Source organism: Carcharhinus amblyrhynchos, chromosome 12, assembly GCF_965287045.1.
Source record: "Carcharhinus amblyrhynchos chromosome 12, sCarAmb.v2.hapA, whole genome shotgun sequence".
In the NCBI taxonomy this organism is placed as follows: Eukaryota; Metazoa; Chordata; class Chondrichthyes; order Carcharhiniformes; family Carcharhinidae; genus Carcharhinus; species Carcharhinus amblyrhynchos.
In genome coordinates, this window is record NC_137335.1 from 73338744 (window position 1) to 73366594 (window position 27851).

At 42.8% G+C, this 27851-nt stretch overlaps 1 protein-coding gene across 1 annotated transcript in view; it reads left to right on the forward strand.

Annotated features, from left to right (window-relative positions):
• Window positions 1–27851, forward strand: part of ttc27 (tetratricopeptide repeat domain 27) — a 200682-nt gene that overhangs the window by 17610 nt on the left and 155221 nt on the right. Inside the window, exons 2-6 of the mRNA XM_080200718.1 lie at window positions 2184–2358; window positions 4685–4814; window positions 10262–10402; window positions 16451–16553; window positions 26546–26710. Of these exons, the coding sequence (XP_080056844.1) occupies window positions 2184–2358; window positions 4685–4814; window positions 10262–10402; window positions 16451–16553; window positions 26546–26710 (714 nt within the window). The remainder of the gene's footprint in view (window positions 1–2183; window positions 2359–4684; window positions 4815–10261; window positions 10403–16450; window positions 16554–26545; window positions 26711–27851) is intronic.

The window sequence follows — 27851 nt, forward strand, 5'->3', positions numbered from 1 at the left end:
AAGAACTCTTCCTCCAGCCCACCGCGTCCAACATGGGTCGACCAATCAATATGTAGATTGAAATCCCCCATAATTATCGCCGTCCCATTCCTGCACGCCGCATTTATTTGCGTGTTAACAGCCCGCCCCACCTCCAGTTCATTATTTGGGGGCCTATAAACGACACCCACCAGCGTCTTCCTCCCTTTGCTGTTCCTAATCTCCACCCACAACGATTCCACGTTCTGCTCTTTGGTTCCTACATCATCCCTTACTACCACCCCGATGCTATCCTTAATCAGCAGAGCTACGCTCCCCTCCCCCCCCCCCCCCCCCTTCCCTCCTGCCTATCCTTCCTAAACACTTGATACCCCTGGACATTCAGCTCCCAGTCCCTGTCACCTTGCAGCCACGTCTCTGTAATGGCCACCAGATCATATCCATTTGTGCTGATCTGCGCCACCAGCTCATTCACTTTATTCTGAATGCTTCGTGCATTCAGATAAAGTGCCTTCATCCCAGCCTTCACCTGTACCCTATTTGCCAGAACGCCACCAACCATACTCACGCCCCCTACTCCTTTTATTATTGGGACATCCTTGGCCTCTTCCCATACCTGTACCCTCTCCTTTACTTTAGGTGTCACAGCTGAGTCATGTTTTTTGAGAGAAACTAATGGAAAAGGGAAACTATTAAAGGAAACTGAACCTTCCAGTTGCTCAGGCTTCCAGTTGAGACTGAAACTGAGAAATTGGTAAACTTGGGGAATTCTGGGGAGACTGAAATTCAGTTGAAACCAGAAGGACACAGAGCCATCACAGCTTAGATGATAATTCCAGTGCTGCAGTACAGGCAGACTGAAGAGGACGTAAGCTGGAGGCTACTTGAAGGTGAAAGTGGTGGACCTATTCTACCCCATCCAGACTGTGATCTGCAGAACCAAAAACAGAAAATGCTGGAAAAACTCAGCAGGTCTGACAACACCTGTGGAGAGAGAATAGAGCCAATGTTTCGAGTCTGGGTGATTATAGAATCATAGAATCCCCACAGTACAGAAAGAGGCCCTTTGGCCCATCAAGTCTGCACTAATCATACAATCCCACCCAGGCCCCACCGCCAGATACTTCACCCACTAATCCCTCTAACCTACGTGTCCCAGGGCACAAAGGGGCAATTTTAGCATGGCCAGTCAACCTAACCCGCACATCTTTGGACTGACTCAAAATGTTGGCTCACTGCTCTCTCCACAGACATTGTCAGGCTTGCTGAGATTTTCCAGCATTTTCTGTTTTTATTTCAGATTCCAGCATCAGCAATATTTTGCCTTTGTCTTTGTGATAAGCAGAATTGTGCCACTTTTGGTGAAGACAGCATCCATGGAACCTCAGGTTGGTTCTGCACTGCTGTCAGCTGAGGATCAGGCTACATCTGGTGAAGGAGAAGCTGAGATGCTTTGTGAGGAAGAGAGTGTGAGATTGATGACATATGCACTAGTGCACTGTCGTACCAATTTGTAATATCTGTCTTAGTTGTATGTGTCATTTAATGTATAATTTATCATAATTGCCTGTTAATTCATGTTTAACTTCTGTTTGTTCAGGATTTTAGATTATAGGTGGTTATCCGAGATAGTATTTAATGTTCGCTTAACTCTTGTACAGTTTAAAAAGTATGTATATTTTTGTTTTAAACTGTAGAATCTGGCAGCTTCATTCTTTTAGTAAATAACTGGGATTTTAGATTTCTCCTTTTTTTTTAAATAAAAAAGGTTACTGGTCCCAACCAAGATTGTAGCAAAATGGTAAAGTGGCTTTTTGGAGTCAGAGCCACTTTACCATTTTGCTACTTATCACAGAGTCACTTATCACAGACTACCCAGGCCACTACTGCTCTCGTGCCAGAGTGCTGAATCAGTTAAGGTTCCGGTCGTAGAATACATAGAATCGCTATAGTATAGTTAAATAAAATCTTGCACATTTATGGGTATTGATCTGCAAATGCAGCGTTTATCTGCCAGTGTGTTAAAGCTGTGTCATGATGGATAATAAAGGTCACAAACAGTTTGCTTTCCCCATCCTGTACAGCAGTGCTGGATCAGTGATTGTTGAATGTCATGGTTACTGCAGATGTCAGCCTGCATGCTTTTGAATGGTTTGCACTTCCTTGCCCTTCACTAGTAACAGACTGTGTTGTTTCTGGTGCAGAAAGCAACTTCTTGCTGCAGCTGCTGTTGGAGGGGAACTTCAAAAATCTTCTGTTGAACCCGAGGATTTGGGAGATTTTCTCTGCTCAAATCCCTGGCGGGGAGGTTGTTGACCAATATTTGGAAAATAAGATCTTGGCGTACCTCGACTGTCCACCAGAAGATCAAGCAGAAAGGCAAGTTTGCATTTGTTAACATTGCATTAACGTCACATTTGTTAACATTACATTTTCAACTCTTTGCATCTTGATTTCCCAAGAGCAGTTAAATGAGATAGAATGACACAGAACTGAAGGAGGCCATTTGGCCCATTGTGCCTGCCCCTTTGATGGAACATTTCAATTAGTTTCACCTCATTCCTCTTCCATACAGCCCTGCAAGTACTTCCCCTCCCCTCACTGTGACTTTCTAAGGTACCATCATTTCTGACATTATATTGAAGAATGCCATTCTCTCGATATGATGGCAAAACCATGGTCAATAATTGGAAGGTATTATCTTTTCATTGATTAGCTCAGGTGAAGTGCTGAGATCCTTGTTGTTGGCTCCCCATCTTGTGCGACAGGAGCCGGAGTGGGGGCAACATTAATCAAGAGGTTTAGGTGAATGCAACTCAAGTTTATAAGATGAAGGCAAGACACCCTCAGGAATCCTACAGTTTTGAAGTCCAAAGAAAAAGTGAGTCATTCCCACCTTGATCATAGAATCCCTACAATGCAGAAGGAGGCCATTTGGCCCATTGAGTCTGGACAGACTCTTCGAAAGAGCATCCCACCCAGGCCCTATCCCTGCAACTCCACATACTTGTCCCACCAGTTCTCCTAGCCGACCCATCTAAGGGGCAGTTCAGCATGGCCAATCGACCTAACCTGGGAGGAAACTGGAGTACCCAGAGGAAATCCACGCAGTCACAGGGAGAAAATGCAAACTCCGCACAGACGGATACCCAAGGTCAGAATTGAACTTGAGTCCCTTGTGCTGTTTAGGCGGCAGTGCTAACCACTGTGCCGCTTCAGAGAACAGCCTCTTTATCCTGGCTACGTTTAACATTGCCAGACGTGATTGGGGAAGTGATGGCCTAGCGGTATCATCGCTAGTCTTTTAATCCAGAAACTCAGCTAATGTTCTGGGGACCCGGGTTCGAAACTCACCACGGCAGATGGTGGAATTTGAATTCAATAGAACTCTTGAATTAAGAATCTATTGATGACCATGAGAGAGCATAAACATTGACATGGACCTGTTGGACATAAATGGCCTGCTTCTGTGCTTAAAATTATCTTAAAAATAAGACTCAAAGTCATTTTTTCTTTGGACTTCAAAATTGTGGAATTCCTGAAGACGTCTCTCCTTCATCTTATTGATCGTTGGAAAAACCCATCTGGTTCACTGATGTCCTTTAGGGAAGGGAATCTGACCTACATGTGATTCCAGATACACAGTAATGTGATTGACGCTCAACTGACCTCCAAGGACAACAAGGGATGGTCAATAAATGCTGGCCAGCAGCGATGCCCACGTCCCACGAACGAATAAAAAAAGCTATATGATAAAGATAAATAACCTACCGGCAGCACAGCGAGTTACACATCATCACTCCAACTTTGGGACATTGGTTTCAAAGCTTGTTCAGATAAGGGAGTGTGACCACCCTTTTTCTCTCCTGCCAGCTGTAAAGATGGAGTGGGTTTGGGATGTCTCAGCCCAGCTTCTAGTGGATCAAAAAGCACACAAATAAAACCTGTCACAATCAATGGGATGGCTGGGAAATTCAAGCCCTGCCTTTGGCTTTGCTGCGTCTGAGCCGGGACTGGTTTGAATGCAGTGGTAAAACTCATTGCGAACGGTTTCTTAATTTTTTTTACCGAGTTTGGAAAAAGAAGGAAAGTGTCTCTCTTTTTGAGAGTAAAAATTTTGAACGCTCAGGAATCTGGACAAGAAAAGATCCCAGAGTTGGACGCCACCGTCTGAGTCATAGAAACATAAAAGATAGGAGCAGGAGGAGACCATTTGGCACTTCGACCCTGCACCACCATTCATCACAATCATGGCTTATTGTTCAACTCAATAGCCTAATCCTGCTTTCTCCCATAATCTTTGATCCCATTAGCTCCAAGTGCTATATCTAGCTGCCTCTTGAATACATTCAGTGTTTTGGCATCAACTACTTCCTGTGGTAATGAATGCCACAGACTCACCACCCTTTGTGTGAAGAAATATCTCTTCACCTCCGTTCTAAATGGTCTACCTCATATCCTCAAACTGTGACTCCTGTTTCTGGACACACCCACCATTGGGAACATCCTCCCTGCATCCACCTGTCTAGTTCTGTTAGAATTTTGAGATCCCCTCTCATTCATCTGAGCTCCAGCGAAAACAATCCTAACCTAGTTAATCTCTTCTCAGTCCTGCCATCCCTGGAATCAAACCTAGTCAAACTCTCCTCATTCCCGCCATCCCGGCAATTAGCCTGATAAACCACTTTTATTACTTTTGTTGCAGGCAACTGGTGGTGTTTTTGCTGGGTGTCGCCAGCTTGCAGCTGTTTGTGCAGAGTAATTGGACAGGCCCTCCTGTTCAGATAGAGCCACAGGATATTTTACCCACAGCATTGGTTGGATCTTTTTCAGAGGTAAGGCAACATTGCATGCAAAACCCTCCGCAGCTCTTGTCCACCTGTTTACATTTGCCATAAGGTCTGGTGTTGGTCACGTCAGTTTGTTATTTTATTGCTGCCAAAACCCTGTGTCTTAGCTCATGTCAGTGTCACCCCTGTAGATTTGGAACATGTGAAAACATTTTTATATCTTCTGAAACGAAGAGCACTGGTATTGTCGCTGGACTAGTAATCCAGAGACCAGGCGTAATGTTATGGGGATCTGGATTTGAATCCCACCGTGGCAGATGGTAATATTTGAATCCAATAAAACCTGGAATTAAAAGTCTAATGATGACTGTGAAACTCATGTCGATTGTCATAAAAACCCATCCGGTACACTATTGTCCTTTAGAGTAGGAATTCTTCCGTCCTTAGCTGGTCTGTCCTGGACATGACTCCAAATGCACAGCAATGAATATGAACCATTATATGGGGGGGGTGCAATCTTACCAAAAAAATTCTAAGTACCGAATGAATATGAAAACGAGAGAGAATTACAACTCTTTTTTGGCAGCGATCCCAGATGCTATCTTATGGCACTTAGGAAAAGAAAGAGGCAAAGTGAGATTCTTGCCAGTAGGGGGAGTGGATGAAGTCTATTCATGCCAGGAAAATGGATGCACACCACAAGAGGGTGCTATTGTATATGTGCCCTGATCTCCCAGTGCACTGTGCGCCCCCCTCCCCCCCCCCAACCCCAGACATTGTACCCTCACCCCAACCATTGTGCTCTCCTCCTTCCCCAGCACAACAGGGCTGGTAATATTGCGCGAGGGAGAAACTCGGTGCAAATTTAGCTTTTTGCCTCTTGCATGATCTTACTGGCTTGCTACGCTGATTGACCCCTGGGGCTCTGTGTTTCTGTCTCTGAAGGTGCTGGTGGAGAGCTGAATATTTCCAGTATTTTCCTGTTCTTATTTCAGACTTCCAACATCCACAGTATTTTGCTGTTATATATGGACCCTCACTGATTTCCTCACCAAGTGCCTGTCCAGCTCCACTTGTACTGTTCCCCTCGTAAAATCTAATCCAAACTTTTGTTCGTAGACACAATGCATTAGCATTTTTCTGTGCTTCATTATAAACCACTTTTGAGAAAAACAAGTATGTAATTATCTCCAGAAAAGTCAGAGAATTATGAATATTTTCCTATTTGTTTATGATGTATGACCAATACCTTGTGCGCTCTCTCCTGTAGCTGTGTCCTTGGGTATATCCAATATTGTGTGCTTTGGTGAAAGGTGATAACAGATTGCAAGATTAGAATCTTTAGTTACCTTCGCAGTCTGTCGTTGTGTACTGGCCGCTGAAACCATCGTGGCTTGGCTTCAGCACTGAACTCAAAATTGCAGAACAATGAAAGATTCAAGAATTCAGTGAACCTTGGACTCTTTCAGTTCAGAAATAAGTAAACACTGCCTCGAAAGTGTCAGAATTCAGCAATGCCTTTTTTACGCAGCTAGATACTGCAAATTAGTACTCAAAATCCTTATTCTAAATGTAAATTTAAAATTGAAAGCAGACACTTGGTTAAACTCCAGGCCTATAAAATAGACGTTTTAAATTAATTCATGAACTAAACCATTCTTGCAGTACGAACTGTTTTAAGTAGAATTGCCAAAGATTGGGGGAGAAGCGGTATGTGTCCAAAATATTTTATTATCATAGAATCTCTACAGTGCAGAAGGAGGCCATTCAGCCCATCAAGCCTGCACCGACCACAATTCCACCTAAGCCCTATCCCCATAACCCCACATATTCCCTCACTAATCCCCCTGACACTAATGGGCAATTTAACATGGCCAATCCACCTAATCCACACATCTTTTGGACTGTGGGAGGAAACCGGAGCGCCCGGAGAAACCCACACAGAGAACGTGCAATCTCTGCACAGACAGTGACCCAAGACTGGCATTGAACTTGGGTCCCTGGCACTGTGAGGCAGCAGTGCTAACCAATTAATTGTTAGCAGCCTAGCACTTTATGCATCATACTTTCTGTCATTTACAACTGCATTATAAATTACTTCCATTCTGTTCCTGTGTACTGGTTCTGTGTACTGGTAGCGTGATTGTATCTCCTCACTTTCCATCCATTAGTTGGGAGCTTTGGCTGTGAGTATTAGTAGGTCATGGAACTGAGCCACGACATATCAGCCATGATCTTATTGAATGGCGGGGCAGGCTCAAAGGGCTAGATGGCCTACTCCTGCTCCTATTTCTTATGTTCTTATGAATCTAGGGAGGTTATGCATTTGCCCTCTCTGTGCCCATATCCAATACACCAAGTTTTGCAATGGAGTGTCAGGGGTAGAAACTGTTATGACTTTAACGAGGTCTATGAATGGATGTGTTAGAAAATGAGCACCCTGATTGAGGTAGTTACTGCTGTCCAATCTGGGAGCCTGGCAAAGGTATTCTGTAGTAGGGAAAATGCTTGAATCGGTCATCAAGGAATAAATAGCGAGGTATCTGGATATAAATTGTCCCATTGGGAAGACACAGCATGGGTTCATGAAGGGCAGGTCATGTCTGACCAATTTGGTGGAAATCTTTGAGGACATTACATGCACAGTGGACAATGGGAACCTGTGGATGTGGTGTATCTGGATTTTCAGAAGGCATTTGACAAGGCGCTGTACCAAAGGCTGCTGCATAAGATAAAGGTGCACGGTGTAAAGGGGAATAGAACATTACAGCACAGTACAAGCCCTTCGGTCCTCAGTATTGTGCCGAGCTATGTCCAATCCTAAGATCAAGCTGTCCCACTTCCTATCATTCTGGTGTGCTCCATGTGCCTATCCAGTAACGCTTGAAAGTTCCTAAAGTGTCCGACTCCACTAACACAGCAGGCAGTTTATTCCACGCCCCAACTACTCTCTGAGTGAAGAATCTATCTCGGACATCTCTCCTATATTTCCCACCATGAACGTTATAGTTATGCCCCCTAGTAAGTGCTACATCCACCCAATGTCTCTGCAATATATGGATAGAGAATCGGTTAACTAACAGAAAGCAAAGAGTGGGGGTGTTTTTCTGGTTGGCAATCAGTGACCCGTGGGGTGCCTCAGGGATCAGTGTTGGGACCACAGTTATGATTTACATACATGATTTGAAGTTGGGGACTAAATGTAATCCATCAAAATTTGCAGATGACACTAAGATGAGTGGCAGAGCAAAGTGTGCAGAGGATGCTGAGAGTCTGCAAAGGGATATAGATAGTGTAAGTGAGTGGGCAGATGAATACAGTGTTGGTAAATGTGAGGTCATCCATTTTGGCAGGAATAACAGCAAATGGGCTATTATTTAAAGGGGAAAATTAGGACTAGGGGGCACAGCCTCAAGATAAAGGGGGGGCGGTTTAGAATGGAGTTGAGGAGGAACTTCTTCACTCAAAGGGTGGTGAATCTCTGGAATTCTCTGCCCGTTGAAGTGGTGGAGGCTACCTCGCTAAATATTTTTAAGACGCGGGTTGATGGGTTTTTGGTAAGAGAGGGGATTAAGGGTTATGGGGAGAGGGCGGGAATGTGGAACTGAGCCACGACAGATCAGCCATGATCTTATTGAATGGCGGGGCAGGCTCGAAGGGCTAGATGGCCTACTCCTGCTCCTATTTCTTATGTTCTTATGAAAATTCCACCTATTGTGGAATTGTGTGCAGAGGGACCTGGGTGTTCTTGTGCAGGAATCACAAAAGTTGGTTTGCAGGTGCAGCAGGTAATTAAGAAGGCAAATGGAATTTTGTCCTTCATTGCCAGAAGGATGGAGTTTAAAAATAGCGAGGTTATGTTGCTGCTGTATAAGGTGTTGGTAAGGCCACACCTGGAGTATTGTGTACAGTTTTGATCTCTTTACTTGAGAAGGGATATACTAGCACTGGAGAGGGTGCAGAGGAGTTTCACTGGGTTGATTCTGGAGTTGAGAGGATTGGCTCATGAGGAGAGACTGAATAGACTGGGGCTATACTCATTGGAATTCAGAAGAATGAGGGGGGATCTTATAGAAACATATAAGATTACGAAGGGGATAGATTAGAAGCAGGGAGGTTGTTTCCACTGGCAGGTGAAACCAGAACTGGGGGGCATGGCCTCTTAAAATAAGGCGGAACAGATTTAGGACTGAGTTGAGGACAAACTTCTTCACACAAAGGGTACTGAATGTGTGGAATTCCCTGCCCAGTGAAGCAGTTGAGGCTACCTCACTGAATGTTTTTAAGGCAAGGATAGATACATTTTTGAACAGTAAAGGAGTTAAGGATTATGGTGATCGGGAGCATAAAATCGGGTGAGAAAATACTGGCTGGAGTGTTTGATTAAGCAGAGCTAATGCATTTGTGTTTACTTAAGCTTCTCCTGGGGTTTCAGTGTAGAGTTTTAATTAGATTGATTTATAAGGACAGTCATGTGCTTGATGGGAGGAACCATGCTTGCAGGAAAGCAATACTGTGTCAGTTTCATTTTAAAATTAAAGGGAGTTACTGCCTAAGATGTTTCTCCTTCCCTCTCTCTCCTTGTCTCTCTCGCTCTCTCCCCAAATGCTTTCTGAAAGCTCCAAAGCTTGATAATCTAAGTCACAGCAAGCATGCCTGTGTTGTGCTAATTAATTTTAAAGAGGGAGTTTAAGTCTATAAGAGGAATATTGCTTGAATTGGAACTTGTGATGATAGATTAGCAGTTAGGACTTCTGTCTTGAGATGTTTAAGTTTTGTTCAATTGTTAAAGGTTAAGCTAATTCATTTGTTATGGTTAAACTGTTAAATAAAATTTGTTTTGATAAAAGCTCCCTAGTTTGTCAGTAGAATAGGATTGAAACATCTTTTCCTCGTACTAATGTCAAAATAGAAAATAGTTGGGATCTAGTCTGGCTTCACAATATACCTTGGTGTTTCTGAGCTGGTCAGTAACACTAGTAAATATGTTTAGTGTAAACTTTCCACTACCAGAGGTGCTTGGTACATTATGCAAAGAGAGGTGAACTGCTGTATTGTGCTGGATACAATATACAGAATAATTTGTTTTTTATATTTATTCTTTTGATGTGGATTTCACTGGTTAGGCCAGTTTGTGCACATATGTGCTTGCATGCAGTCTGTAAATTCACTCAATTAAAAAAACGTATCCGGAACAGAAAACTCGTTTCTGTAATGGTGACCATGAAACTTGTTCTGGTGCAGACATGATGGACTGAATGGCCTCTTTCTGTGCCATAACTTGTTTATGGTTGTATGGTATGCATGCTTGCTACAGTCACAATGTTTTGATTTTTCACAATGGTCTGTTGTTTGGGCACTGAGGTGTCTTTCTGTAAGTGTTCTTTGTGGGCTGAACATGAATTCACAGAAATGGAGATTTGCTGGGGAGAGAGATGGGATGCTGCAGAAACTTAGTTGGATTCATATTTCGATACTGTGTTTTCTTTCAGCCTCAAGGCTTGCGAGCCGCCCTGTTGAACAGTTTGGTTTTGGATGGGGAATCAATATACAGCCTTGTCACTAACCCCATCCTGCTGGTGTTAGCCAGGATAATCCTGGTGAACTGTAGGAGTAAGCTGCATCTATTCCAGGTAGGGATATATCTGTATTTAATGTTCTTGTATTGTTTACTCTCATAAATGACAGGCTTGTTTGATTCATTTTGATGAATATAAAATATTACTGTAGTGTTCCTGTTCCAACAGTTTTAGCTCTTTGTTTTAATACGATGGATTATTTTTTCCTGTACACTGTTAAGTAATTGTGTGATTTTGTTTTGAAAGTTTGTGACTGACAATAATGTGCCTTTGAGGAATGTATTTGAGTTATATCTTTTTCAGGATCTGTTGCTAGTGTTTTATGCACTTGGTGATCTCCTGTCTGCCAGCATCACGTGTTGCTGCTGCATTAGCATAGTTGTTTCTCATGGTTGGAATGTCGGTTTTAACTGAACTAGTGCTGTTCTTCTGTTTTCCCCTGGGATTTTGTAGAGTGGGGCTTCTTTGGGATGATTGGCAGGTATGGTCATGTGATGGGTAAGTTGGGCTTATTTAGCACTGCTTTTGAGTAAAGGAAGAGGAGTCTCCCCCTTTTCACCTCTCTGAAATTGGAGACTGGAATCTGCCAAGAGGTAAGTTTTTTTTTCTCGGAGATCCAGCTGGATAAGGATGGATCTCTCTCTCAGCTGCTGCTTTGGGAGCTGCAGAGAGAGAGATATCCTTTTCTGTCTCTGGAGTCTGGAGACTGGGAGCAGTGGGAGGCTGGGTTTGCTTCACTGAGGTTTTGCTGTTTTGAGGATATACCCTTCTCTGAAAAGTGATAAAAAGCTGAAAATGTAGCCATCACATGAGCATAATTGTTTTTCTGCTAACTAATTCTGAAGGATGTATGTCTGTGGGGTATCACTTTAAATTGGAGCAACAGAGACAGCTAGCTGTTAAGAAATATTGTGTTTAATTCTTGTAATTGATAAAAGTTTTGCTCGTTCTTTTTGTTCTTTTCTAACTGCATTCTTAAATAAACTTTGTTTGATAAAAGCTTCCTCATTTAAATCATACCTGGAGTAAAACAACTTATGCTCACCCGAATGCCAAAATCAAATGTAAAACTTGCAGTCTAGCTTAACTTCACAAAACACATTTTCTGGCCTGGGGGCCTAACATGACTGACTTTGAGGATTTGACAGGTATGTTGCAGTCTTGTGTAGAGTTTGGCAACATACAGGCAAGAGAGGAGGTGATGAGGGGGAACTGAGTATCGTCACATGGAATCGGATGTCATGGCTTTGGATATTGTCGCTAAGAAGCAGCTTTGAAGAGGGGGTTGGAGGGAGTGGGGGAGGCATGGATAGATCCTTTAGGGCTTTCTGAAGAACTGAGAAAGCTGCAGTGCCTAAATGGACAGAAGCTCAACTCCAGGTTGCAGAGGATGCCAATAGTCTGGATTGGCGTGTGATGGTGAGACAAGGGAGCAGAGAGATTGAGAAGGCCAGGAGGGATAGTGCAGCACTTCACAGAGTTTGCGGTACTTAGGGCGGGATGGCGGCACAGTGGTTAGCAATGCTGACTCACGGTGCCAGAGACCCGGGTTCGATTCCCGGCTTGGGTCACTGTCTGTGCGGAGTCTGCATGTTCTCCCCGTGTCTGTGTGGGCTTTCTCTGGGTGCTCCAGTTTCTTCCCACAGTCGTCAAGCATAGCATTGGGCCATGCTAAATTCTTCCTTGGTGTACCGAGGTGTACAGGCGTCAGAGTGTGGCAACTAGGGGATTTTCACAGTAGCTTCATCGATGTGTTAATACAAGCCTATTAAATAAATAAACTTTACTTAGTTTCATTGCCTAAATAGTCAAGTAATGGTTATAATTGATGGAGTGATTACAAGGCAGATATTAGTACCGTTGTTGGTTCTGTTTGAAACTCTAGATCTAATTTCTCTGAATGTTATGTTTGAAAGATTGGATCAAAGTGGAGGATTGTTTCTTCAAGCTTGAAGAATCTTTTTGTGCTGTATAATGTATGACCTTGATGTCTGGTGTTAAATGTATGACCAGCAGGTGGGGTGCTTGCTTCACCGGGTGCTGTGCTGTGGAGCCTGTGCTGGCTGGTTTTTCACAATTGTGTATGTGCTGCCATCTAATGTCTCTGCCACCAATGTACATTAGACTTCTGAGGAATCGCAATGTCTCTTTCCTTTTATTACTTTAAACTAAAAATTATAATGCTTCTTGATCAGACTCTTCTAAAAGAAGGAGATTAGCATAAAATCAGGAATGGATATATTAATAGATGATTTGAAAAAAAAACAGTATATATTTTTCTTAAATGCTGTGAGATTTAACATTGTTAACCGCTGTCCTCTCTTCCCTGTAGCCATAGAGGTCCATTGCTAGCAGAGACAACTGGCTATGTAAAAGTGTGTGACACAGGGGGTTAGACACTGCCCATTCGCAGCTGGGACATGGATTTAAATTCAACCCTGTCTGATGAAATCTTTCCCCCTCCTGTAGCAATTGCTGGTAAAATGCTTTGGAGCTGTCCCAATCCAGTTCGGTTCACCCACCACACTTTGCTTGCAGATGTGGATTGACTCCTGGTCTGCCAGGATCTTAATTTTTAAAACTCTCTTCTTCCTTGGTGTGGCTCCTGCTCTGCCCAAGACCGTAAGGAACTACAAAAGGTCGTGAATGTAGCCCAATCCATCACGCAAACCAGCCTCCCATCCACTGACTCTGTCTACACTTCCCACTGCCTCGGCAAAGCAGCCAGCTTAATTAAGGACCCCAGGCATCCCGGACATTCTCTCTTCTGCCTTCTTCCTTTGGAAAAAAGGTACAAAAGTCTGAGGTCACGTGCCAACCGACTCAAGAACAGCTTCTTCCCTGCTGCCATCAGACTTTTGAGTGGACCTACCTTGCATTAAGCTGATCTTTCTCGACACCCTAGCTATGACTGTAACTCTACATTCTGCACACTCTTGTTCCTTCTCTTTGAACTGTATGTTTTGTCTATATAGCGCGCAAGAAACAATACTTTTCACTGTATGTTAATCCAGTAATAAATCAAGTCCTATTCCAATCTCCGTAGCCTTGCCCCTCCCCATTTCTGTAACTACCGCTATTTCTACAAGCCTTCAAGAAAACTGTGCTCGTCTCCAATTCTGATCCTCTTACGTATCCCTGGTTTTAATTACTCCACCCTTGGTGATACTCCCTTCAACTCCTGGCCCTTATTTTGGGAATCCCCCGTAAATCACAACCAGCGCAGCATTAGAGACCCTCTCTGTCCCTTTCACTCTCCTTTTTTAAGACAGTCCTTAAAATTAGGGTGGCAGTGGTGAGTACTGCTGCCTCATAGCATCACTGACTCGGGTTCAATTCTGATCTCGGGTGACTGTCTCCATGGAGTTTGCATGTTCTCCCCGTGCCTGCTTGGGTTTCCTCCCACAGTCCAAAGATGTGCGGGTTAGGCTGATTGGCCATGCTAAATTACCCCTTAGTGTCAGGGGGACTAATGGGGTAAATATGTGGGGTTATGGGGATAGGGCTTGGGTGGGATTTTGTCAGTGCGTATTCGATGGGCTGAATGGCTTCCTTCTGCACTGTAGGGATTCTATAATTCAATGAATTCTCTGATCTGTCTCTTTGACCAAGATGTCCATTATCTTCTCATGTGGCTCAGTGTCACATTTTGTTTGATTATATTCCTGTGAAACACCAGGGGATGTGTTACTGTGTAAAGAAATCATATAGATACCGGTTGTTGTTGAAGGAGACTTGACCTGATTCAGCAATCTCACTCTAAGGCCCAACAACCTTCAGCTGCTTCATCAATGACCTTCCCTCCATCATAAGGTCATTATTGATTGCAGTAACTGCTGTTCGTGACTTTTTAGATACTGAAGTGGTCCGTACCCATGTGCAGCAAGACCTGGGCAACATCCAGGTTTGGGTTGATAAGTGGCAAGTTAAATTTGTGCCATACAAAGGCAATGGCCATCTCCAACAAGAGAGCATCTAACCATTCTCCCATTGCATCCAATAGCATTACCATCACTGAATCCCCTACTATCATCGTCCTGGGGGGGGTCACCATTGACCAGAAACTGAATGGATTAGCCACAAAAATACTGTTGCTGCAAAGATATTGCGGTGAGTAACTCACCTCCTGACTCTGCAAGGCCTGTCCACAATCTACAAGGCACAAGTCAGCAGTGTGATGGAATACTTTCCACTTGCCTGGGTGAGTCCAGCTTAAGAAACTCAACACCATCCAAGACAAAGCAGCCCCATCCACCACCTTCAAAATTCACTTTCTTCACAAATACACAGTGGTAGCAGTGTATCATCTACACACTACCGGTGTGTACCATCTACATAATCCCGGCGTGTACCATCTACGTGATCCCGGTGTGTACCGTCTGCACGATGCCGGCGTGTACCAGCTACACGATGCACTGCAGCAACTCACCATTGCTCCTTTAATAGCACCTTCCAAGCTCACGATCTCTCCCACCTAAAAGGACAAAGACAGTCAGTGCATGGGAACACCACCACCTGCAAGCCCCACTCCAAGCCACTCACCATCCTGACTTGGAACTATATCGCCGTCCTTCATTGTCGCTGTGTCAAAGTCCAGAAACACTCTAACAGCACTGTGGGTGTACCTACACCACATGGACTGTAGCAGCTCAAGAAGGCAGCTCACCACCCACCTTCTCAAGGACAATTAGGGATAGGCAATAAATGCTGGCTGAGGAAGCAATGTCCATGTCCTGTTAAAAGATGAAAGAAGAGCCATGAAACAGCTGGTGTGGAAAATAACCACTCTGTGCAATGGGACAATGCTTCTGCAAGGTTGGAGCTAAATTATTGAAGCAGAATAGTGGAATATTTACCCTACCCCTGACTGTTAGACACGTTTCCTGATGCAGACACCAGGTGCCTGGAATAAAGTGGATGGCATTTCCCAGCACTGACTGTAGATGGGAAAGTATCAGTCTCTATGTTCAGGTTGGATTTTACATACATGTGCAACAATTAACATTTATGTTTCATGATCAAACAGTTCCAGGTTAACTAAAGAGCCACATGATATTCAGAGCAACTTATCCCTGCTGAAACTTTAATGTACTGAAATGGTTCTAGGGTGCTTCAAGGAGGTGGATGTGAGTGTAATGCCTAGCAAGCAGGAGAGAAGAGTTGGGGCATGTGACAAAGCTCAGTGGAAAGGACTGGTTTTGCCTGGTGTAGGTGGCAGACATGGGTTAAGCTGAACTTTGCAGGTGTGGGACCAAGAGAGCTCTACACTTTGCAACTAATGGGGACATAAACCAGAAGAAGAAGAGGCAGAGGATTCATGTTGACATGCATGATGCAGGGTGACACTGGTAGAGAAGATCAATACTTTGGAAAGACCTATTAAGGACAGGGATTTGAATTAGACCTGAGGCCATGGGCAGTCAACAAAGAATCCTATAACAGGATTCCTTTGGATCCTGGAAAACCTGGAAATTTCCAAGAAAAGGTCCCAAAGTCATCGAAAAGGAGTGGAATTTCATAAAGACTTCTCTAAAACCTTTCTGACTTTGGATGGAGAGCCAACCTTTTCCAATGTTTTTTCCGATGTCCACTTCCCCCTTGCTGTGATGTTTGCTTTGCTTTACATGTCTGGAATCCAGTACAGGAAAAATAGTCTGGGCTCACCATAAACACTTCTCACAGAATAGGAAAATTCTACAAAACAAGATAGCCTTAAGAGAAATTGGGCTTTTTGGATAGCTGGCCCTCAACACAAAGTTCCAAGGCTTGTGTAAAGCTGTGAATGTCGGTGTTTGTGATGCATTTGAAGGAAAAAAATGATCACGAAGTATTTCCGTTTCTGGGAAAATCCCAAAATTTCATTTTGCTGAAGGTTCAGGAACCCTATCTATCTGAATTGCTAATCTGACCTTATACCTCCCACCACAGTGACTGCTGACCTACATCTCGGTTTCCTTTCAGATTTCTAGCATCCAAAGCAACTCTCTGCTGGTTTGACCAAGGCAGGTGATTGGGTTGGATGCTGCAATTTCTATCTGATTTGAATATGACCTTTCCTTTGCGTAGAAGGAGGGAATGATAATGTCTTTCCTTGTTTTGTAGATGTTGCCCTGGTGGACAATGCGGTGTGTAAACGTTCAGCAGCAGTTATTAGCCGAGCGTTCCCCTCAGCTCTACACCATCACTCAAGGCTGTATCGATGAAGGTACAACTTCACAACTTCTACAGTCTTTTCTTTAATGTGCACATCGCCTGTAAGGGACAGGGAAAACAAAATTACATTCCAAATGTTTGACTTTGTTTCTTTGAATTGAAATTAATTTGCATTTCAGTACAACTGTGTGACCCTATTCAGGATTTGCAAGGTGAATATTGGGACATATATATATAGTACGCATACATAAATGTAAGAAAATATACATAGTTTATACTTCAGTAGAAGGCAGAGTGCTCAATTAAAATACTACATTTCTGTTGAAGCTTGACATTCACAAGTACTTGCTATTATCCAGCTTTCATTGGTTTTCGTTGGGTGGCACAATGGCACAGTGGTTAGCACTGCTGCCTCACAGCGCCAGGAACCCAGGTTCAAATCCTGGCTTGTGTCACTGTCTATGCGGAGTCTGTGCACTTCTGCATGCGTTTCCACCAGATGCTCCGATTTCCTCCCACAGTCCGAAAGATGTGCTGATTTGATGCATTGGCCATGCTAAATTCTCCTTCAGTGTACCCGAACAGGCACTGGAGTGTGGCGACTAGGGGATTTTCACAGTAACTTCATTGTGGTGTTAATATAAGCCTACTTTTGACACTAATAAAAAACCTTTTAAACTTTAATGCTGAACAGTTGAATGTGGGACCATTATTTGAATGAAGTAGAAAATTATAAAATCACACAAGGTAGAAAGAAGACAGTGAGTGCCTCAGTTACCTTGTATTATGACTTCCTAAAACACAAAAAATTCCTCATTGCATGCATCATTGTCTTTGCATATAAGTGCATTTAAAAATAAGGTTTGTAATTTAAGTCCTTTAATTTCCTTTAAAAGAGAACAAAAATGTTCATTGCAGACAAAGTACGAGTTGCATCAGCTGAATAAAATAATTGGTCCAATATATAGAGTCGTAGAGGTTTACAGCATGGAAACAGGCCCTTTGGCCCAACTTGTCCACTTGCCCATTAAGCAAATCCCAAATACCAGCGTTTGCCCCATATTCCTCTATATCCATCTTACCTATGTAACTGCTTTTTAAAAGACAAAATTGTACCCGCCTCTACTAATAGTCCTGGCAGTTCGTTCCAGACACTCACCGCCGTCTATGTGAAAAAATTGCCCCTCTGGACCCTTTTGTATCTCTCCCCAGCAACAGTATGTGAATATAAGATGTGAACTTAAACTGTAGGATTGTTCTATGTGATTCAAGGAACAGTGATGGCCCAGTGGTATTATGGCTGGACTGTTAATCCAGAAATTTAGCTAATGTTCTAGGGACCTGGGTTCGAATCCCGCCACAGCAAATGGTGGAATTTGAATTCAATAAAAAAAAATCTGGAATTAAGAATCTACTGATGACCATGAAACCATTATCGGAAAAACCCATCTTGTTCACTAATGCCCTTTAAAGAAGGAAATCTGCCATCCTTACCTGGTCTGGCCTACATGTGACTCCAGAACCATTGTTGACTCTCAACTGCCCTCTGAAATGACCCGGGAAGATACTCAGTTAAAGGGCAACTAGGGATGGGCAATAAATGCTGGCTCAGCCAGTGACACCCATGTCCCATGCATGATTAAAAAAAATTATTTTGATTCATTGTGTAGAGCAACCCGGTTGTTTTTCTGAATTAACATTTAAAATATCTGTCATGATCCACTGTAGTCAGCATCCCCAATTGTTAATACTGAGGAAGGCAGTGGTGTAACCCAAGAAAACGTTAATGAACATACAGAGTGGGTGTGCTAATGGCAAATTAATTTCAACACATTTGTGGATAGAATAGTTCCTCTGGGTGGGAGGAAATATGAGGCAGCAAAATAAGTGTCTAAATGAGGTGAAAGAGCAAAGGGATCTAGGAGACACGCATTCACAAACCATTAAAAGTAGCAGTGCAAGTTAACGAGGCCATAAAAAGTGCAAACAAGGCACTAGGGTTCGTTTCTAGAGGAAAGGAATTGAAAAGCAGGCAAGATATGTTAAACTTGTACTGAGCGTGTGGTAATAAAGGCATGGGAGAAGGTGCAAAAAAAAAAGCCTGACAAGCATGACTCCAGAACTGAGACGTTATAACCACCAGGAAAGAGAGAAAAACAGCAGCCGTTTTGTCTAGAAAAGAGAAGGCTGAAAGGTGACCTCGTGGTTTTAAATCTGTGAAGGAGTTTGGAATGTGGACAAGATGATTCTAAAAATTTGGGCTAGAAATGTGAAATAAATAACCAATCCAACAAAGATTTTGGAGAAAGTTCTTTAGGTTGAGATTGGGAAGAATACAGAATTTGCTACTTCTTGGAAGTGGTTCAGGTGAATAATGTTGATGCCTTCAGGGGGAAGATAGGTGTACATGTGAAGGAGAAAGCAAGAGGAGGATATTTTGACCATGTTAGAGGTAGTGAAGTGAGAGGACGGTTGTGTGAAGCATTAATACCAGTATAAAATAGTTGGGCTGAATGTTTTGTTTCTGTACTGCTGCACTGCATCAGAAAACTATAATAATTTGGAGTAAATTTGTATAACTTCTAACACAGCCCATCACCACCGCCACATTAAACGTCATGAAATGCACTAACAGCAAAGGTCAGAATTGTCTGGCTTGCTTTTAGAAGTGGGGCGACTGCAGACATCAGCCCTGCTAAGCTAAGTTTATTTATTAGTGTCACAAGTAGGCTTACGTTAACACTGCAGTGAAGTTACTTCGAAAATCCCCTAGATGCCACATTCCGGCGCCTGTTCGGGTACACTGTAGTGCTGGCAGATTTGGCTTCGTTGGGACGTTGTGACAGGGCCCGAGTGCTTATCTAGGCCGAGGATCCATTGTACTAATGAGCTGGCGGTGGAAGTTCCATCCCGACCCTGGCTGCCGTGGGAAGATGGAGGATTGTTAATTTGTGAGGAATGAGATCAGGTTTGCTGAAGGACCTTTTCCTAACCCCCGTTTTTTGGAGAATTAAGCATAGTGGAAGGATTTTCTGCTTCTTAGCAGGAGTGATTCTGATATCTGTCACTTCAATAAAGCGCTGCCCGCCATTCTTTTATTCTCTCTTTGTCGCGGAGCAGGCTTTTTTTTGTTGGGGATTAGAGTTTTCTTTTCTCAACCCAGGAATGAATCTGTATGGAAAGTTCCCCGTGTTCAGTACATTCCTGTCTGTGTGAAGAGTCAGGGGGTTAGTGGAATGCGTTTTATATTCCCTCTTATACAGTACATAAATATAATAGCGTGATCAGTTTAGTTACTTATTACTTTCTTGTTTGGAACTGAAGCAAGGCATTTGCCAGCTTTGCTTCCTGAAAGCTGCTGTTTTTTCTGCTGAAAAGCACGTCTAGCACTTTAAGAGTGTGCCAGGAGGACATTCCAGCTTTCGGGTTGCACCAGAGCTTAATGAGCTCCCTACAGCAGATACGTATTTTGCTTATATGTTTTAAAAAAAACCCTATTGTGTGATAGCGCAGTCCTTCCCCTTTGCTGATGTTGCATTGATATTCTTTTGCCATTTCAGTAGTTTTCCTTTAGTGCGTCGTTTTCCCCAAAGGGCAGCATCTTATTTGAAAGGACTATGCGCACCAAGGCCGGTTATTGTTTTGAGTTTATCCTTTCCTTTTATAGCATCTTTACAGCAATTAGTGTTTGCTGGGGTAGTAGGCTTTAGTAGTGTCATCATTGTATGACTATCACATTGACAAAAGGATACCGATGGTTGCATGGAAACTGCAGCCCAGCTTTAGAAACTTGATTTTTGTCTTCCCCTCTTCCTATCATGAGTGTTTCTCTAATTGTTCAGAGCAGTTAATACCTTTTATGACACTGTGCTGGAAGATTTAATTAAATTTATTTTACTGCATTATATCGGAAAGACCTGATGAATATTTATTCAGTATTGTCATACAAATGTTCTTATAAATCATCCCTTTTGTCCTTGTTTCCCCACTCCTCCTCACCACCACCAACAACCCCCCCCCACCCCTGCAACACACACACATTCTTACTTTAGGTTCCCAGTAATGCACAGCTTGCAAACTTCAACATTTGCACTGGCTGCATATGCATAATCCAAAGAATTGGTAGAATATTATAAGGACATCCAACCCAATGTGACTTGACATGGGTGGTGATCTTTACAAATGAAGACATAATTATATAGATATAAAATGTAAAAATGGTGTGAAGATAAACATTAAAGATGTGCAGGTTAGGTTGATTGGCCATACTAAATTGCCCTTTAGTGTCCCATGATGTGTAGGTTAGAGGGATTAGTGGGGTAAATATGTGAGGTTATGGGGAAGGGCCTGAATGGGTTTGTTGTCAGTATAGACTCGATGGGCCAAATGGCCTCCTTCTGCATTTTATAAGGATTCTGTGATTAAGTGCAGGATTCTCTGGCTGTACTTGCCCCAAAACCGGAGAATCCTGCCCGAGGTCAGTGGACCTTTGTGTGGTTACCCTCTGCCTGCCCGCTACAATTCACGGAACAGGCAGATTGGGCAAATTCCCCCGTAAACCTTTAAATATATCTGTGTATTACATAGTTTTCTATATATAAAACATTTTAAGATTATCACAACCTATTAATTCACTGCAAATTGACCAGAAACTATCCTAGGTTAAGTGGGTGGGAGGAGTGATGTCCGACGCAATATAATTGAACAGGGTAATTAGTGCAAGTGTACTTATTAGATTCAATTATATTTCCAATGAATTCATTGGTACATTTATGAACGTGGGGCTAAGTATTGCGGTCATCTGTCTTTGTCTCCTCAGCAATGATTCCCATAGTTCCAAAGATAAAGGAAAGATTTGCATTTAAGTTGCATTTTCCATGTCTGCAGCACTTCACAGCTGATGAAATAATTTTGAAAAGGAGATCCTGCTGTAATGCAGGAAATCCGTTGGCCATTTTGCAGGCAGCAAGCTTTCAAGAACAGCAACTTTTTTCTTGTTGTGATGTTAATTGAGTGATAAGTATTGGCCAGGGTATTGGGGAGAACTCCCTTGTTCCTCTTCAAAATTGTGCGTTGGGATTTTGACCGCTGCCTAGGAGGGCATACAGGGCCTTGCTCAATGTCAGTTCTCTCATCTGAAAGACAACATCTCTTCAGTGCCACACTGGATTATGAGCTCAAGTCTCCAGAGTGGGACTTGAACCTGCAATCTTCTGACTAAATGTGAGAGTGCTATTCTGTGAGTTCATTCCAGTTAATTCATTGTAAAATGCTCGCAAGATTTGATAATTGCTTTAAAACGGCACACATTTTGCAAAGAATTAAATGCGTTACAAAAACCTGTGCAGAATATAGAGCACAGATCTGAAACTTAAACGGAAAACCCAAATGAAAGTCTGATATGAGAACACAAGTGATCCTGATTCCCTGGTTGAAAGTATACTGCCACTATATTTATTTACTGTACAGACAAAGAATTGTTAAACTTTTAGATACATACTCACAAGGTGATGGCCTTTTAGTCCATTTAAGCCTGAATGTCAACGCTCCAACAGCATGGTAGCACTGCTGCCTCACAGGGACCCGGATTCAGTTCCTGGCTTGGGTCACTGTCTGTGCGGAGTCTGCACATTCTCCCCGTGTCTGTGTCCTCCGGGTGGTTTGGTTTCTTCCCACAGTCTGAAAGGGATGCTGGTTAGCTTGATTGGCCACGCTAAATTCTCCCTCAGTATCCCCAAACAAGTGCCGGAGTGTGGTGACTAGGGGATTTTCACAGTAACTTCATTGCAGTGTTAATGTAAGCCTACTTGTGGCACGAATAAATAAACTTTAAACTTTTAAATTATCCGTCTCCCATTCTGCACATTCAGATGAATTTGATTTGATTTGTTACAATCAAAATAATAAATCAAATTCACCTGAATGTGCAAATTTCTCTTTAATGTCCTCTCGTTTTAAACAGCTCATCCAGAGTAGGGTTACGAAAACAAACAAACTGTTCAACAGTCGCTGAATAAGAAAATAATAAAAAGAATCAAACATTGTCATGACTGAACAAACAATCCTGCTGCAAAAATTATTGAAACAGATTCTGAGGCCAGAACTTTGAAGATCAAAACATCTGTAGAAAAACATTGCGGCATTCTGACCTAACTTGGAGTTGCACCCAACAACCCAAACTGCCAAACATTTGACATTAATCAGCATAAAATCCCACACCGAGATCCTAATTATTTATGGTGTGGGGGCTGGAGATTTTTACAAGCCCACAGTAGGGACTCCTTCACCAAAGGTGAGGTCAAGGTGTGGATTTCCTCTCTGCACCTTGTGCAACGAATTTGTAAACCTGTATATTAAAGATGATGAGTGGCATTATCCCGCATTCCTGCTGGAAGAATAAAAGGAGCTTTATCCTGCATTTTACTTACCTTCATCATAATGACCCAAGAGTGTTCAGTAATGACTAGTGGATGTGAAATGAGGTATTTAATCTGCTACTGACATGCCTCGAATGAGCAGAAAGAAATCACTAAGAATAAAGGACAAGGGAGAATTGAAGGCATTGCCCTGGTTCAGAAAAAAAGGACACTCCAACATAGAATGTGTAAAGGCAACACATCATTCATACTGGTGTTACAGTCAAGAATGCCTCCATTCACTAGATTGTCAGCTTAGCTCGACTGGTAACACCCTTACCTCTAGGTCAGAGGATTGTGGATTTAGACCGCTCCCCAGGGCTAAAGCAGATCATTTAGGCTCAAACTTCAATAAAGCATTGAGATGGGCTGCGTTGATCAAAGTTTCATCCTTGAAATAATGAATGAGATTTACAGGATAGATATTGATTGAATGATTCTCTGTGATCCAGAAGCCCAGAATAACACAAGGCCATTAGCAACAGGAGTAAGATAGTCGATCCTTTGAACCTGCTCTGACATTCGTTACGATCATGGCTGATTTGATTATGACGTCAACTCCCCTTTAAAGTTTATTTATTAGTGTCACAAGTAGGCTTACATTAACACTGCAATGAAGTTACTGTGAAAATCCCCTAGTCACCACACTCTGGCACCTGTTCGAGTACACTGAGGGAGAATTTAGCATGGCCAATCAGCCTAACCTACATATCTTTGGACTGTGGGAGGAAATTGGAGCACCCAGAGGAAATCCACGCAGACGAGGGGAGAATGTGCAAACTCCACACAGTCACCCAAAGTTTGAATCAAACCTGGGTCGCTGGTGCTGTGAGGAAGTAGTGCTAACCAATGCCACCATGCCGCTCTACTCTCTGGTTGATCAAAAATCTCTCCAGCTCAGTCTTCCATATATTTGATGACCCAGCCTCCACTGCGTTCTGGGGAAGAGAATGCCATGGTCTAATGGCCCTTTGAGAGAAAAGAAATCCTTATCTCAGTATTAAACTGTGTCTGTGTGGCTAAATTCCCCTCCAACTCGATATTCAAGTTTGCTGATGACACCACCGTAGTGAGTTGAATCTCAAACAATGATGAGATGGAGTTCAAGAAAGAGAAAGAATCTGAAGAACTAGTGCGACCACAATAATCTCTCTCAGTATCAACAAAACGAAGGAGAAAGTCGTCAACTTCAGGGAGCGTAGTGGAAGACATGCTCCTGTCTACATCAACGGGAACGAAGTGGAAATGGTCCAGAGCTTCAGGTTTCTAGGTGTCCAGACAATCTTTCCCTAGTCTCTCTATGCCAACACTATAGTTGAAAAAGCCCGTCAATGCCTCTACTTTCTCAGGAGGCTATGGAAATTTGGTATGTCTGCTCACCAACTTTTACGGACGCACTAAAGAAAACATTCTTTCTGGTTGTATCACAGCTCAGTATGGTCTCTGCTCTGCCCAAGAGTTCAGGAAACTACAAAAGCTTGTGATCGAAGCCCAGTCCATCACGCAAACCAGCCTCCAGCCCATTGACTCTGTCTACACTTCCCGCTGCCTCAAGGACCCCAGGCACCTCAGACATTCTCTCTTCCACCTTCTTCTGGGAAAAAGATACCAAAGCCTGAGGACACATACCAGCTGACACAAGAACAGCTTCTTCCCTGCTGCTGTCAGACTTTTGAATGGATCTACCTTGTATCAAGTTGATCTTTCTCTACACCCCAGCTATGACTGTAACACTACATTTTGCTCTCTGTTGTTTCCTTCTCTGTGAACGGTATGCATTGTCTAGCACACAAGAAGCAATACTTTTCACTGTATACCAATACAAGTGACAAAAATAAATCAAATCAAATTATATAAATGGGAGATCTCTGATTTTTAAACTGTGTCTCTTTGTTCTAGGATCTCTCACATGGGGAAACATCCATCTTGCAGATACATGGAAAATTTGGCTTGGAAATGTAGCTAAAGTGGTTGAAAGTGAAAACTTCACATGTTATTAAGATTATAAATGGCCTGCTCCATATGGTCATAGTAAGAAATCTCACAATACCTGACTCACCTGATGAAGGAACAGTGCTCCGAAAGCTTGTGACTCCAAATAAACCTAGAGTCATAAAGTCATAGAGGTTTACAGCATGGAACCAGGCCCTTCAGCCCAACTTGTCCATGCTGCCCTTTTTTTTAAAGAACACCTAAACTAATCCCAATTGCTTGCATTTGGCCCATATTCTTCTATACCCATCGTGCCCACGTAACTGTCTAAATGCTTTTTAAAAGACAAAATTGTACCCTTCTCTGCTACCTCTGGCAGCTTGTTCCAGACACTCACCACCTTCTCAGTGAAAAAATTGCCCCTCTGGACACTTTTGTATCTCTCCCCTCTCACCTTAAACCTATGTCCTCTAGTTTTAGACTCCCCTACCTTTGGGAAAAGATATTGATTATCTACCTTGTCTATGCCCCTCATTATTTAATTGACCTCTATAAGGTCACCCCTCAGCCTCCTACGCTCCAGAGAAAAAAGTCCTAGTCTATTCAGCCTCCTTATAACTCAATCCTAATAAATTAGGATAGCACCCTAATAACTCTTTTCTGTGATCTTTCTAGTTTAATAATATCTTTTCTAAATAGGGTGACCAGAATTGCACACAGTATTCCAAGTGTGGCTTTACCAATGTCTTGTGCAACTCTAACAAGACGTCCCAACTCCTGTTCTGACCGATGAAATCTGTTGGACTTTAACTTGGTGTTGTGAGACTTCTTACTGTGCCCACGCCAGACCAATGCCCGCATCTCCATATCAAGGCTACCACAGACACCATAAACCGCTGGCTCAAAGTGGAGAGGATTGCCAAGAAGATCGCGCTTATTGAAACAGACATCAGTTTCTACAAAGATGCAAGAAAGCAGACAAGATCCTGAAAGGACTACAAATCACAAACCCACTCAAGTTGACCTATAACACGGACTACGCTGAGAGACTTTGCCGTCACACCTCTCTCACACTCCTCAACCACCTCATTACACCAGCTGCACAGCAGACCCCGCAACCTGGAAACCAAGATAGAGTCCATATTCTCAACTTGCGCTCAGGACGCAGCAGACGAGACAATGGAACTACACCACCTACATGCACACCAAGAACAGGAAAAAGGCTCACCTGATGAAGGAGCAGCACTCCAAAAGCTCGCGATTCCAAATAAATCTGTTGGACTTTGATCTGGTGTTGTGAGACTTCTTACTGTGCAACACTGGATGCCAGTCCAACACTGGCATCTCCACATCATATTGTCATAGTCACAGTTAATACAGGTGATTAAAAAGAAGTTAGATAGCTACTTGGAAAGTAAGGATATCAAAGAACCTTTGTGTTTAAGAGAGATGGCAAAACAGACTTGATTGACTGACTGATACAATCCTATCCCTATGCTTGGCATCATGTTTAGTCAGAATTGGGAGACCAAAGCCGCTATAAACCTTTCCGTCCAGACATATCACAGCTTCAGTTTTTGCTTGACTTGCTGGAAAATGAATAATAGTTCCTCTGATTTTCCTTGTGTACAAATGTGGGCATCTTTCTGCGGCAGAAAGTACTTAAAATGTTGTTGTGTCTTTGATTTGTTTTCAGTGCTGACAAATGAGGCCTTTTTCAACTCTGGGGAATGCCGAAATTTAGCAATCCAGTTCCACCTGGAATGTGGATATGCTTTGCTATATTACTATGAATACAAGAAGGCCAAGGACAATTTCAACGCAGCCCAGAAAATGGCAAAACTCTCTACCACAATGACAGGTAGGTCAGACTCTTGCAATGTATGTTCAATAATTCATTTGTTTCTCTCTCCCAATCTTTAGCTAATATAGCCCAGAGGCAGAAATCTAGTCAGGACGTCTTGTTAAAGTTGTATGAGACATTGGTAAGGCCACACTTGGAATACTGTGTGCAATTCTGGTCACCCTATTATAGAAAGGATATTATTAAACTGGAAAGATCGCAGAGAAGATTTATTAGGGTGCTATCCTAATTTATTAGGATTGAGTTATCTTTTCTAAAGTGGATAAAAATATTCTGTGAAAAATAACGGCACGTTGACACAGTGGTTAGCGCTGCTGCCTCACAGCGCCAGCGACCTAGAAAAGAATGGTTTGATCGAGCAGACGCAACATGGAGTTGTTAAGGGGAAGTCGTGTTTGATGAATTTATTGGATTTCTATGAGGATGTGACGAGTGCGGTAGACGGAGGGGAACCAGTGGATGTGGTGTTTTTAGATTTTCAAAAGGTGTTTGATAAGGTGCCTCATAAAAGGTTGCTACAGAAAGTTAGGGTGCACGGAGTTGGGGGTAAGGTGTTAGCGTGGATAGAGGATTGGTTGTCTAATAGGAAGCAGAGAGTTGGTATCAATAGGTGCTATTGTGATTGGTGATTGGTGACTAGTGGAGTGCTGCAGGGATCGGTGTTGGGGCCTCAGCTATTTACCATTTATATAGATGACCTGGAGGAGGGGGCTGAGCGTAGGGTGACAAAATGTGCTGATGACACGAAGATGAGTGGAAAAGCAAATTGCGTTGTTGTAAAAATCAGCATGTTTTAACCCTTGTACGGTGGACAAATAACTTTGAGTAGACGTCTTATTAGTACAAACAATATTTATTTAAACCCACACAATCAATAATCACCCACCCGACTAACAATAAGTTATCTTACAGAAAATGCTAGAGTTCAAGTACAATACAAGACCTTGACTTAACTTTGTGTGACTGACAAATACCCAAACAGATACTGGCCTTTATCTGTGTGCTGGTCTTGGTAGTTGTCTGTGTAGTTTCATCCTTTGCTCTGGTCTGGCATTCTGACTGTAGTCTCTTTCTTCCTTCTCGGGTGTGGTGGCTCGCCTCTTGCTGGCGATGTTCACCATTGTTGTAGCTCGTTCAT